At 40.9% G+C, this 13317-nt stretch overlaps 1 protein-coding gene across 2 annotated transcripts in view; it reads left to right on the plus strand.

Annotated features, from left to right (window-relative positions):
- Positions 1-1088: 1088 nt before the first annotated feature.
- Positions 1089-13317, plus strand: part of LOC114545488 (serine/threonine-protein phosphatase 2B catalytic subunit alpha isoform) — a 64591-nt gene continuing 52362 nt past the window's right edge. For both annotated transcript variants that reach the window (XM_028563774.1, XM_028563776.1), the window contains exon 1: positions 1089-1380. In XM_028563774.1, coding sequence (XP_028419575.1) covers positions 1320-1380 — 61 coding nt within the window. In that variant the 5' untranslated portion in view covers positions 1089-1319. The remainder of the gene's footprint in view (positions 1381-13317) is intronic.

Genomic DNA, 13317 nt, shown 5'->3' on the forward strand with positions numbered 1-13317 from the left:
TTTTCTGTATGCCTCTGATCTGAGCACAAAGACAGGATGTTCAACTCTCTTCTGGATCAGTAGTGAATTCAACTGAGCAGGACAAGTCCTCTATAGCACACAAAAAAACAATCAAAACCAGCTACTTTTCTGTACCTTGTGACATGGAGACAAATAAAATGGCAGATTAGTCATGACCTCAATACAGTAAGCAATGTTATTACCAGTGTAAACAAACAAGACTGAAGCTGCTAATCTTGTCCTGAGGGTGGCACTAGAGGAAAAGTATTTAACTAACTAGAAAGATCAGCAGTTCACCAAAACTATCAGGATTCATCCTCTGGGAACTATGAAAATCCACAGCTAATTTGAAAGGAAATGTGGCCTTTAGGTAGAGTTTGAGATATCTTTCTACTGCTATTGTTGTGTTGACTAAAAGTGGATACAAATAAAAATGATAGAGATGATTATATTTTTGAATGGCCCTGATATATGGAACACCAATTTGGTCCAATAAAAAAAGTAGGAAAAGTTTGTGATGACAAAAATAAAAATAAACATATTATTTACTATTTGATCATTTTGACTGACAAATTCATAATGTTTAATTTACTGTCTGATAATTTTGACTTTGTATCTAATGATTTTGACTTCTATCTAAATTTGACTCTTCATCTCATAATCTTTTACTTAAAAAATGTTTGACTTCTTAATGTCATAATGAGTGACTTACTTTCTCATAATAATTTTTATTGGAAACTTTTTATCCATTTCTTCTTCTTTTTTTGGTGGGAATAGGCTTCCATATTGAGAATATATTTCCACAATTCATTCAAATACAGTCCAAATACATTTTCAATAGATAGATGATTTTGTGTGTGTGTGTGTGTGTGTGTGTGTGTGTATGTGTTCAATGTAATATATTATCTGCTTTTGTTAACAAATATTAGGTAAAAAAAAACTATTCATACCAGGCCACATTGACACAGAAACAGCCCTTTGATAAAAGTGAATGTACAGGCAGAGTGGCAGCCTGCCGCTCTCCACCTATAGAAAGAGTCGCTGTGAGTTGGGGGCGGGCCCTGTGGGTTAGCATGTTTGACTGCACACTGCGCTCAGACAACTTGATACAGAGTAACAGTAAATCAGACAGAGCAGCTCCTACAGCACCAGCAGTGAAATTGTAACCCCGTTGCAAGTATTTTTGGCCGCTGATAGGACCGAGTGAGATCACTGCGGTCTCTTTTCTCGGATAGACTCAAGAGTTGTTCGGCAAGAGCAACGTAGGGACCGTTTTTAGTCTCATTTCTGCTATATCTCAATATTATATCACACTGGAAATGTCCGAAAACAAGCCGAATGATGAACCGAAGTTATCTACGACGGACAGAGTGGTGAAATGTAAGTGTAATTTTTCATGCCACGCTGAGCGAGACGCTACCACAGCTCTCTCTGTGACCAGCAGCAGCAGCACACTTTGAAGAATTCTCTTTCGTAGCAGCAGCAGCAAATGTAGACGCAAATTGTTTGCTTGCTATGGAGGAAGAAGGGTGTTAGCCGAGCTATGACAGCAACAGTAAACTAGGAAGTGAGGGTAACTCCAGTTTGTAGACCGGGGCAAGAATATTTCTAGAAATGTATCACATTGTGCCTGTGAGGCGTGATATAGCCGCTTGCATGTATATGCATCGTTTTCACAACAGCCAGCAGTGTGCGAGATGCATGATCAGTTTAATCATATAGCAGGATACACAGTGCACAGCTTTACAGTAGGCTATGCATGCAGATATTGTACAAGCAGTGCATTCAACCCAAGGGCGGTTTTCCCTCATTTTGCATGCATCACCAAGCATAGTTTTACCAAGGCTTCTTTTCTTTTTCCTTTTTTTTTTTTTTTACCATTGCATAATACTGCTTGATGTGTATGTTTTGTAATCTCTCATTTGAGTGTGTTCATCGTGTGCCTTTTAGTGTTCATGCCATATGGGGTGGTTCTTCCTGCCTTGTGTTTACAGGTCTGACATTCCACCTTTGCAGTCTACCATAAGAATGCCATAAAGATCATATCAAGTCGACCTACCCCGGTTTGAACAGGGAATAGGAGCAATGTAGCCTACCCAGTTTCATTTTTGACTTTTAATGTTGACTCAACGGCAGCACTTCACTTAGATTGCAGCGTTATAGACAGTTTCTGTTAGAATATGAGCCCTTTGTGGTATTCTAAGTGAAATGTCCCATGTTGGAAGACAAACCCAAAGCCTTTCCTCAGAAGTGAGATGACAGAATGTGTTTATTTGTGCTGGTTGGTTGTGATCCAGCACTAGCACAACCATTATCCTTTCCAGCTCCAGCACATCACACCGGGCATGTGCAGCGATCACATTGTGCGCAATCACAGGAGGGAACCGTTGAGTAATTTTATTCAGGAATTTCCCCAGTGTGGGATTAATAACGTCTATCTTATCTCAGTTGCAAGGGTTCAACCGGTTGAAATGATTAGATCAGTGAATGATCAGTGACCATTAAACATTAAGATTTTGTTGTGAGAGGAGGAAAGGCAATGCTGCAGTGTTCAAAAGACCATGACTAGAATCATTGACTATATTAAAGGCAAGCCCGAGCTCAAGCTCGCCAAGCTCTATCGCAAATCTGCTTGATTGCTTTCTCAGGCTTAGCTTGTGCCATTTGAAACGTGGAAGAAGAAAACAAGTTTAACAAAGTCTTTCATGTACCAAGTCAAGAGCTAACCAGTTGTTTTCTGGCTACATTTTGCTCAGAAAATGGGGTTCGGTGTTAAAAGAGAGTCACACAGCATGTCTTGGGTGCTTTTGTGATGAATATTTCAAGAGATCATCCCCCTACAGTCTCCACCAACTTGAAGGGCAATGAAAAATAGATATGTCAAGTATGGGTTTGAAAGAGATTTAACATTATCACAGGGAGACATGGCCGGTCTCGTTTAAATACAGATCTGAAGCTATAGGCTACTTTTGGCCTTTGTCACGCTGTGGGGATGCCATCCCATTGCATCGTACTGCTCTGCGTTAGTGAAGCTTTGCTATGGGCTTAATCATGTTAAAATGTATTGATTAGTCATTAGAGAGAATTTCAGGGAATCTGAGAGCCCAGCTTCTACTAGGGCTCACTCTTGAACCTGATGTCAAGATCAGCAAAATAATTGAACTCATTATTCATTCAAGTTTGGTGAAGTCAATGTTTTGGTAATGCATCAGTATTATGACAACACAGACGCTGGCTGTGTACAAAGCACCTCTCCAAAATAACTGCAGGCTATAGGTGTGAAGTCATTTTCAGGTGCCGAGTTTGCCCTGCTACAAGGTGTCAGTCCAACTTATCGTAAGTGCTTTGCATCCACCGGTTTTCAAAATGCATTTCCATAATGCTCCTGAAAGCCAATGGTGCCGCATAGTAATTACTCATAAGAGTTTAATCAGCTGAGGCAGGTGAAGTTGCATAATGATAATCATGTACATTTTGTGCCAGACAGAAAGAAACGGAAATATATGAGCCACTTTCAGCATTTAACTATCCCATTGAATGAGCTCTGTCACTTTTCTACGTGAGTGAGTTGTTTGGTATTGCTGTTGTGTATAGTTCCTGCTCGCTGGTTGAGTGTTGCAGCTGTTTTTAAGTTTACCTTAAGCAAAATTTGAGTAAGTAATTATGTTGTGACTCAAGTCACAATCCTGATTATTTGGTCGTGATTTTGTTACTAGTTATTAGCCAAACGGCATCAACTATCGGCTATTTTCGTGATTAATAAACCTGTCGATTAGTCTCTGGTCCATGAAATGTCAGAAAATACTAAAAGAAAATGAGGAAAAAAAATCTGAATTTTCCACAACCCAAATTTACATACTGAAGTTGCTTGTTGTGTCCAGCCAACAGTCTAAAACCCAAAGACGTTTACCTTATCATCATATAGAATTTGGATGAAAATGAAAATATTCACATAAGGCAACCTGGAACCAGTGAATTCTCTGCACTTTTGCTTAAAAAATACAAATCAAGCAATTTCTTAAACTCAAATGAGCAATTATTGTGCATCATTCATTGAAGTTGTATCTCAAATCAACATCAGTTGCAGCTACTACAGTCTTTTGAATATATCATTATTGCCAATAAACTATTCCTGCTATTGAATGTGGAAACAAAATATTGCTCTACAGTTGTATACTGAATGATAGTTTGTACAAGAACTACCCTCAGTTAGATATAAAATAAATAAATAAATAAAGAGTTAGTAATATGGTCGTCATGGTGCAATCATGACAACCACCACGCTCCAAAGCAAAAGGAGCTCAGTAATGGTGTTTTTCCGTCACCAGCTAAGAAGCAGGGCCTCCGAGCCCCCGATGGTGGGTCCTTCTCTGTGAGTGGGGATGGATAACATCTGACATTTGACTTTTGAGGAGAGGCCCCCATGCTCAGACATGCGTGGGCTGGAGAGGTGGTGGTGGTGACAGCGGCGCAATGCCAGCCACTGATCCCAGCTGGATAGCCGAGTCATTTATAGAACAGAACATTAAGTAATGCCACATACTTGATCCTTGCCTTACATGTGATCACCTGCATATGATTTTGCTTCTTGTTCATAATCTGGCATGTGTGCAATCACAGTGTTTCTTACAAATGCAGTGTAAATACAGAGTTATGAAATGACCATTTGTCACGAATTTCCCTTGGGGTGTTGTCATTCGCTGTGATGTTTTTTTCATTAGCATGCAAAAACATAATCATTAGCTTTATTTGCAATAAGATTTAGATTATAAAGTATATAAAGTTAAGTGATTTATAATAACTGCTGCAGCTGTGATTTGAATCCTGCTCTGTTGGTAATTTGTAAAGTTAAAGTTTCCGTAGAAATAGCCTGCCATGTTTTTGAGAAGTCAGATGTTCATTGGTGTTACTAATCCTGGGTGACTCAAATTGTCAGTAACTACATCCTTATGTTTTTTTCCACATAATTTTATACTTTTGCAAGACCATCCGTTTTAATAAAGAGTGAAACATGATGTGCGTGTGCTGCTCTGTGGGACGGAGACAAAGCACAGTGACACTAGATGACATCAGACTGTCTCTTTATGCAGCTGGCTTGCCAATATTCTTGGGTGGTTGCAAATAATGTGCCTGGCTGCTCAAAAAAAGTGTTTATTGTGAGGACACAAAGCTACTGATCATTGAAGCGCAGCTCTATTAAGTTTCTTTTCCTCTAATGGATTTGAATTGATCTCCTCTCTAGAGAGTTGTCTAAGAATCATAAGCTCATTCATTAATGGTAGATGCTTTAGCGTTTACTTTCTTCTAGAAACTGTGAAAGGGAAAAAAAGGCACAATCAAGCCAAAAAATAATGAGGGTAATATTATAAATAAATATTCCAGTTATTAATCCATCTTTGGGAACAGAATTGTTTTATTTGAGCAGAACGTAATACTAGAGCTGAAACGACAGAAAATGTATTTGCAACAGATTTGATGATTGGACAAAAGAAGCAATTTAAAGATGTCTGATTGGGCTTTAGGAAATTGTGACGGGCATTTTCTGAAAATGTTATAAACGGATCTCCTTAATTATTACTTATATAACAATGATCAATCTCCAGATTAATTGATAATACAAGTAATCATAGATTGCTGCACTCAAAAATATGAATACTGCTAATAAATATTATTATGCTTCCACAGCAGCAGCTAAATGGATTTAGCGGTCTATCCATGCAGGTGAAAGCCTGTTTAAGAGGCAGAGTGGTTAATTAGAGCCTGTGATTGGTCAGACAGTTGACCTGGGAACAGATCTGCTGCACCAGAGTCCTTAATTAGCAAACTGTCAATACCATACCCAATCAAGTAAAATTTATTTGCAGGAAGAAAAATCATGATCACAATTATGGTGCGTTCTTTTTGTCCACCGAAGTCAATTTACGAGTCGTTTTGCGGAGTTACGAACCGGAAGTTGCAAAAAGAACGCCCCCGAGGTCGTATATACGACTCGTCAAGTCGTCTGAACTCAGAGGACCACGAGTTCACTTTCAAAGATGGCTACATCGTGCATCACACGTAGTAAACATTGTGGTTTTCTACAATTTTAAGCACTTTTGTCTTTGTTGTAACCAAATGAAGAAGTCGTACACATAGCACTGTATACTGCTACCTATAGGCATGTTACTACAGTCTTATTACGAGTTAAAAACTGCCTAATTACTTATTTTGTAGCTTGTGCAGCTGAAATTGGCTAGAGACGCTCGGTTGCTATATGACAACAACGGCTTTAAGCCGAGTCTTGAGCAGAAAGCAGAGCAGTAGCCTAACATTAACGTTAATCAAAACGTAATTTTCATGTATCAAACTGTGAAATATATTTGTGTAATATGTTAATAACTGGGTGAATAGAATCCTAAATGTTACAAAAATCCATCTTTTCTCCGACTCGTAGTATTGTGTGACAAAAAGAACGCAACAACCCGCAGTTATTCGTTTTTCAACATGAATGTGACGTCACACTCAAGCTACTAGTCGCGATTACAAGACAAAAAGAACGCACCATCATTATTAATTGTGCAGCATAGTGTGCTGTTTGGTCTAGCTTTCAGCTCCTGGCCTCAATTTATTTCCAGTGTTTTCTTTCCAGGCTGCAACCTTGCCATGAACAATGAGCGTGCAAGATTTAGGTTGGTTGTGTTGCTCTGTGGGTGTTATTTTCTGAATAAAAAAACAACAAGTTAGTGTAATAAGTCTTCGGGGACTGCTGTCATGTCTCCTTTGCATGTGAAGATGCTTCCTCAGCATCTTTTGACAGCAGACCACTCAACCAGCTCGACCTGGAAATGTCGCCTACAGCAGAAACTGTAAGTTACGTTAAGATAAACCAACAAGCGATCGAGTCGTGTACAGGATCTGCTTGCCTAGACTGCTGTGATGCAAGAGACTCTTTCGGAGATTTTTGACAATAATGTATTGCGTCATGGCATGGCACTGTAGGGAAGACCTGAACTACCTCTGTTGTGATGTGATGCTGAGATACACAGTCCGTGGTATTCTGAACCTGAGTAAGTGCACCTTTACCGCTCATTAGATTAAAGAGGAATTAGGCTCTGTTGTGGATTTAGGGCACAGCAAAGCGGCGGATTTGGACAGATTAAGCTCCATATTGGGGGGATAAAGGCGGCTCTGCTCAGAGGTTGTAATCTGACTCCATGCATTAGCTGCTGCTCTTGCTAATTCGTGTGAACAAATGGATGTTGGGTCTTGATAAAGCAATATGTGGAGAAAAACTGTTTACCTACCTTGGCATTTTTAGGTTGTTGCTAAGCCTATGAGTACGGTTCAGGGATTTTTGCCAGCCTTTAAACTCACACTGTTGATACGTTTGGACCAGTACAGTTAGTTCATCAGCAGTTCTGTAGCTTCTGTGTCAAGGGATGGAGTTTTAATTCAGCTTTGTACTATTGTGTCATAGGTACCTTACATGTGCCACATTTTTCTCTTCAATCAGAGGACCAAATTGAAAATTACCGCTCCTGATTGCCTGTACCCACAGTGGCATCCATCGGACATGGATCATAAAGTTGCGCTATCGTATGTGGTCAAACTCGGCCTTTGTATAAACAAACTTTTCGCATTTCCCATTTTACGGCTGGCAGACACCAACACATGGTCCTTTTGTCAGCTACAGTGGCTAACAAAAGCGTTTTGGAACAAGGACAGGATTCGTGTGTCATTAGATGCCTCTCTGGAGCCAGTCACAGCACAGTCCCAAATCAATCAATACAGTGTCTACAACACGTGTAACTACATCCCAGTGAACTGGGAGCAACTGGGTTGCTGGGTTACATTAGAGGCCAGTAGAGTAGTAAATCACCTCAAGTCCCAAGAAATGGGATTTTGAGGGTTGAGTATACACACTCATGTATAAATGAATGCCCATGAGCTACATCATGGGTCACTTTTTGTTCATTTAGGAAGTGGGTTTTCTTCAAAATTCAAATATAGAAAACCATCTGTCACAGGATTGTTGCCAAATGCTGTTAAAAGCTAAAACTGAGAGCAAATGCTTTGTCAAGGGCTGTGAATCATTGGCTTAACAGAGACTCAATTCAATTACCAACTCAGTGGATGATGATTTGGGTCAGGAGCGATTTGTGATTTATTTATTTGTGCATAATTTGATTCATTATTTTGCATGGTGAATCGGAAAAAGACAGCAGAATTATATTGAAAACGTCGTTGGCAAGGGGAATAAATGTGTTTAAAAAGTTAGTTGGCATTTACAAAGCACTGAACATTTCAGCTGAACTTTTCCCTTGGTAATAGTACCACTAATAGTAGTCGTGACAGTACCAATTTCACCTTAGTAGAGGGGGAGGGAGCAGGTTGGGGAGTGAAAGCCAATGAATGCGGCTGAGGGGGTGCTGTGGATGACCAAGTGGTTATGAAGGCAGACTACTACTGCTCCAGCATCAGAAGTTAGCCAGTGGAAATACTGTGCCACCTTTACAGATAAACATGCATAGATTTTTAGCAGGAGCTTTTCATTAGCTTTGCAAAGTTGACCTGTCCCATTCCTTTCAGGGACAGGAAAGGCTGGGGATCTCTAACTTTAGGCATCTTTCGGTAGTTTTGTTCATCTGCAGTGCTTGTCTGTCATTTTTAATAATAACTATGGTGATGTATTGACACCCAGGATGAAGTTGACCCAACGAGAGAGTAAATGTATGGTGCTGAAGCCACATTGATTCATTCTTTAGCAGATTGATGCATCATTTAAAATCAATGCATCGTTGTAATGAACCAATCCTTAAAGTACATCCATAGCTTCACCATTAACAAAAGAATTGCAGTCTGTTTACATTTTGAATTGCCTGAACATTTATTTAACCGCAGCCCACAGGTATGCACACACACTTCAAACCGCATGCTAAATGTAAAACTTTTTTAGCGGAACTGAATAATGTTTTTGTGCCGTAGAGTACAACAGCAATTTTTTTACATCAAGGACAAAACTTCCTCAGTTTGGGCGTCCGTTTTCCTGCTATACTAGACTTACTACTCTATTAGAAGGAGGAGGAGGTTCCTTGTAGTGCAAACATACCTGTATGCAAAATGGGAGACTTGTCTTCGTGGGTTGGGACAAGCCCCTGCAGGCTGCTGTGTGACATATGCAAACATAGACACACTCCTGTGTTGTGCCAGGCGATGGTTTGTATTTAAATATGGGTAAAATGAGTAAAGCCATATGCGGGCTGCCTGTAAATGGTAGATTAGTAAGCAGAGAAAAGTCACCGCAGCGGGAGGGATGTTGTAACTCTTGTGTGAGATCATCGACTCAGTGCATGTATAGGGGGGAATCGCATAGGGGTGTGCAATATCTCCTGGCAACGGTCGAGTCGAGATTGCCTCTTCTCTGCTATCATGTAGGCAGGTGGGTACTACACACACACACACACACACACACACACACACACACACACACACACACTCTGAATCGGATGCAAATGCAACCTGATGAATATGCAGATTTCTTTCATTTTCAGTATGTGGGCATGTGTGTGTGGGAGCACACAAGAAACGCAGGCAATATACAACCTGAACATTTTATCGGGCACTATGGGTGGACAAGTAAAGTCAAACCTTAGCTATGAGGGAGTTTGTTATGATGACCTTACTGTGTCTTTTTGGGGAATGACCGCCAGTGAGGCCTAATTTTCTCATTTCAGCCCAATGTTGTCTAATCATTACTCTCAATTGTTTTCTTTTTATTTTTTTTAGGGTGTTTGAGCAGAACAGTTATATTCAAGTTGTAGCGCTTCGGTCCACTGCAGCTTTATTTTGGCGGGGGTTCGGTTTGACCGATCACTGAAGCACAGGCGCAGAGAACGGCATCAGCCAACATGGCATCAGCGCTGTGCAGTCAGACGATGTGCCCGGTGGTTTCTGGCCAGCGACGGGCTTCAGGCCGTGAAATGCAGGATGACATATTTCAGGGCATTTTCAGCGCTGGCAGCTTTTCACTATAAAGCAGGAGACCTTTTTGAAGTGAAGTATGTGTGGGAATTATAGTTAATGTCGTGTGTACCAGCTTGCCGGTTGTTTGCGGCACTATGAAAGAAGGCAGCGGAGGGTTAACTCCACTTCCTCACCTTTTTATTTACCACTTCATCATTTCAGCTGCGGCTCGAGAAATTTATCTTATTATCAGACATGGAGAGAGATCGTGTTGTATGCACTGTTCCTTTTTAATTATCAGACCAATCAATACTTTTAATGAAGTGTTAATGGAATACTTAATTAAAGCCCTGAGTAACCGTGGGGCCAAGAATAAGAGACCTTTAACCACTGGCTGTCTTGTATGATGTGATTTAGTATTATTAGGGCATTTAAGAAAAGAAATGTATTCTCACTCTCAACTGTGCAAAGCACAGGCTATTCTCAGGTTCTGGGTGGAGCCTTTTTTAACCGTTTTTAGTTCTCAGCTCCATTAAGCAAATTAGCTTAATTGAGGAAAGCCCTTAATTACATTTGGGTAAATAAGCGTATTATATGCCACGTTGTTTTTCTGTTGTTCACTCACTGTTGATCCTGCTCTGTTAAAAGACAGCCCGGGTGTATTTTTCCTTTCTTTCAGGTGTTGTTAACTAACTAGCTAAAGTACCCAGTGTGTGGACGAGAGAGAAACTCCAGCTATACAAATACAGCTGGAGGTTAGTCGAGGCCCCAAGGTTTATTTACACTCATTCACACACGTTAATTATAGACCACCTGGCTGAAAATGAACCCTTTTATTCCACGTGGTGGTGAATTGGGTTGGTGTCTGCTTGTCTACCATAGGAAAAAAAAATTATATTTCATTGGATATCAGCTTGTTCTGTAATTGACTTGACAGGATGTTGTTTGGGCATTTGTGTTACTAGAGGAAACACTACTTACTGGTGTTGGCTAACATGTTTCTCATCCATATATTTATTTCCAGAATTTTAGTCAATCAGGACCTCATTTAAAAAATTGTACTTGCAAGTCTGGATTATGATTTTTTTTTATTATTTATTTTTCCGTATGTGAATGTTGCATGAATTTACAATCAAGCCTTTTTTGAGTTGGCTAAAACCTTAGCTTATGGATCTCTCAAAATGTGTCATGAGAAAACCAGGCAAGCAGGGGTTAAATTTGCCCCAGAGCTGATGATGGCAGGCCTCTCAGTCACAGAGGAGAGGAGAGGAGAGGACAGGACAGGACAGGACAGGACAGGACAGGACAGGACAGGGACCGGACGGACCGGACCAGCCCATTGCCTGGGCCCACTCACTCAAAACACACTTGTGTGTGTGTGTGTGTGTGTGTGTGTGTGTGTGTGTGTGTGTGTGTGTGTGTGTGTGTGTGTGTGTGTGTGTGTGTGTGTGTGTGTGTGTGTGTGTGTGTGTGTGTGTGTGTGTGTGTGTGTGTGTGTGTGTGCCTTTTCTGTCTGTTGAAACAGGCCCTAAGGGTCAACTCCAAAAGGACCACCAGGTGACATTTCATTCCTGGTAATAGGCCCTGAGCAATACATTTTCTCTGGGAACGGTCTGCTAGTGTTTGCAAGTTAAAGTTATCTTGGTGAAAGTCAGATTTAATTGTCAATAGAGGGTTGTCCCCGATAGACTGTAGTTTGCCAACACGAGGTTGGTCACAGACAGTCACAATCCCCTGCAAGTAAAGCCAAGTCGGAGTTGGCCTCCACAGTTGCCAGGCCAAGGGGAGCGCGATGATAGTGCAAACTGATATCTCATCAGTCTGAGCTCACAGTGTGCCTCTGTTAGCCATATTGTGGAGAGGTTAGTGTGGCCCAAGGCTCTGATTGATTTTGTGCCTGTCTAAACCGCACCGGAGAGCCTTAACTTACAATGATCAATCATTTGAGCGTTAATGCCGTCCAGCTCCCAATCGGACCATTAGGAGGAGAGGGAGGGCTCATGGACTCCTATTGTATCTTTTTGCTGTCAAGTGGGCCTGCCACTTATGAGCGGTTGCATTTTGCTTCATTGATTGCATGCAGAGAATTCCTGTTTCTCAGTAGACAGTGGTTGAGTGATGCACTAGTTCATTGTTGTGCATGTTCATACATGCATCCGTGTAGTTTCATATGTGTGGTGATGACTCTAAAGAATGTGTCAAACTCAATGAAGCAGTAGGAGCCTCCCATTCCTCTCATTTACACACACACACACACACACACACACACACACACACACACACACACACACACACACACACACCCCGGACATGACAACTAACGAGCTGTAATGTTTTTTGGCATATCATGCAAGCCTTTAATAGTGGCCCAGCCCCCACAGAAACTGGCAAGGTTGAGAAGTGACACACAAGCTTACTGGTGTTACCGCTGTGAACACAAGTATGGGTATGTCCATGACACACTGTCTCAAGAAGACTAAAGACTACAATGTCTTTGACAGCTTTTCTACCGGGGCTCGACAGTTACTAGTCGACAGTTTTTTTTCTGTCAAAACTTTGAGACCCTACGAGGCTGATTTTCTTTTTCTTTTTATTTTTTTCACTGGATCAACTATTTTCTGTCTCTCTGTCATGTATTCCAGTCAGCCTCCAACAACATATTTCTTGACTTTTTCCTCTGTTTAGTTTTAGCTTCGGTTCTGTCAGACCCATGTTGTAAGACCAAAACACCCATAATGCTTCGGGCCCGTCTCCCTGTACAGAACGTAATCCAATCCCCCTGGAGGAATGTGGCAAGCCTCGGGGACGCCAAATCGAGGTACAAATCTGCCAGTCAGCCGGCAGATAGTGTATCTCCGAGTGATTTTAAGCCAACACTTCGGCAGCTATTGGCAAGAATCAAATCAATTTAGCATTCCACCTCTACCAGACCAAATTCATTTTTTTTCCAAACACTTGACAGTAACGTTGGCAGGCAGTAGTTGTAAGCTGTGTTAAACATTTGTTGAGTACTGTCTGTTTTGTAGACTGCCGTTAAGAGGGCAGGGACTTCTTTTCAGCCTAACAGATGGTGTGTGTGTGTATATAGTACAGAGCTACGCACTTTCACAGTATTAGGCTGCCGCCCTGCATGGGATGTCTTTATAAAGCCTATTTTCTTTTGATGAAAGCAAATATAGTGTTTTAGAATCAGAAAACTGCCAGGATATATGGCAGCGTATGCTTTTGTGCTTCCGTTTGCATTTGGTGAAAGAAATTATTATTATTATTAATGTAAAATACAGTTGTTTAATACAACTTGTCCTGCATGTTCAGTCTTTTAATATACGTGTAATGGTCATGTAATAGTAATAAATGAGAGACACCAACTGAGGC

The sequence above is a fragment of the Perca flavescens genome, chromosome 19 (assembly GCF_004354835.1).
Source record: "Perca flavescens isolate YP-PL-M2 chromosome 19, PFLA_1.0, whole genome shotgun sequence".
Lineage (NCBI taxonomy): Eukaryota > Metazoa > Chordata > Actinopteri > Perciformes > Percidae > Perca > Perca flavescens.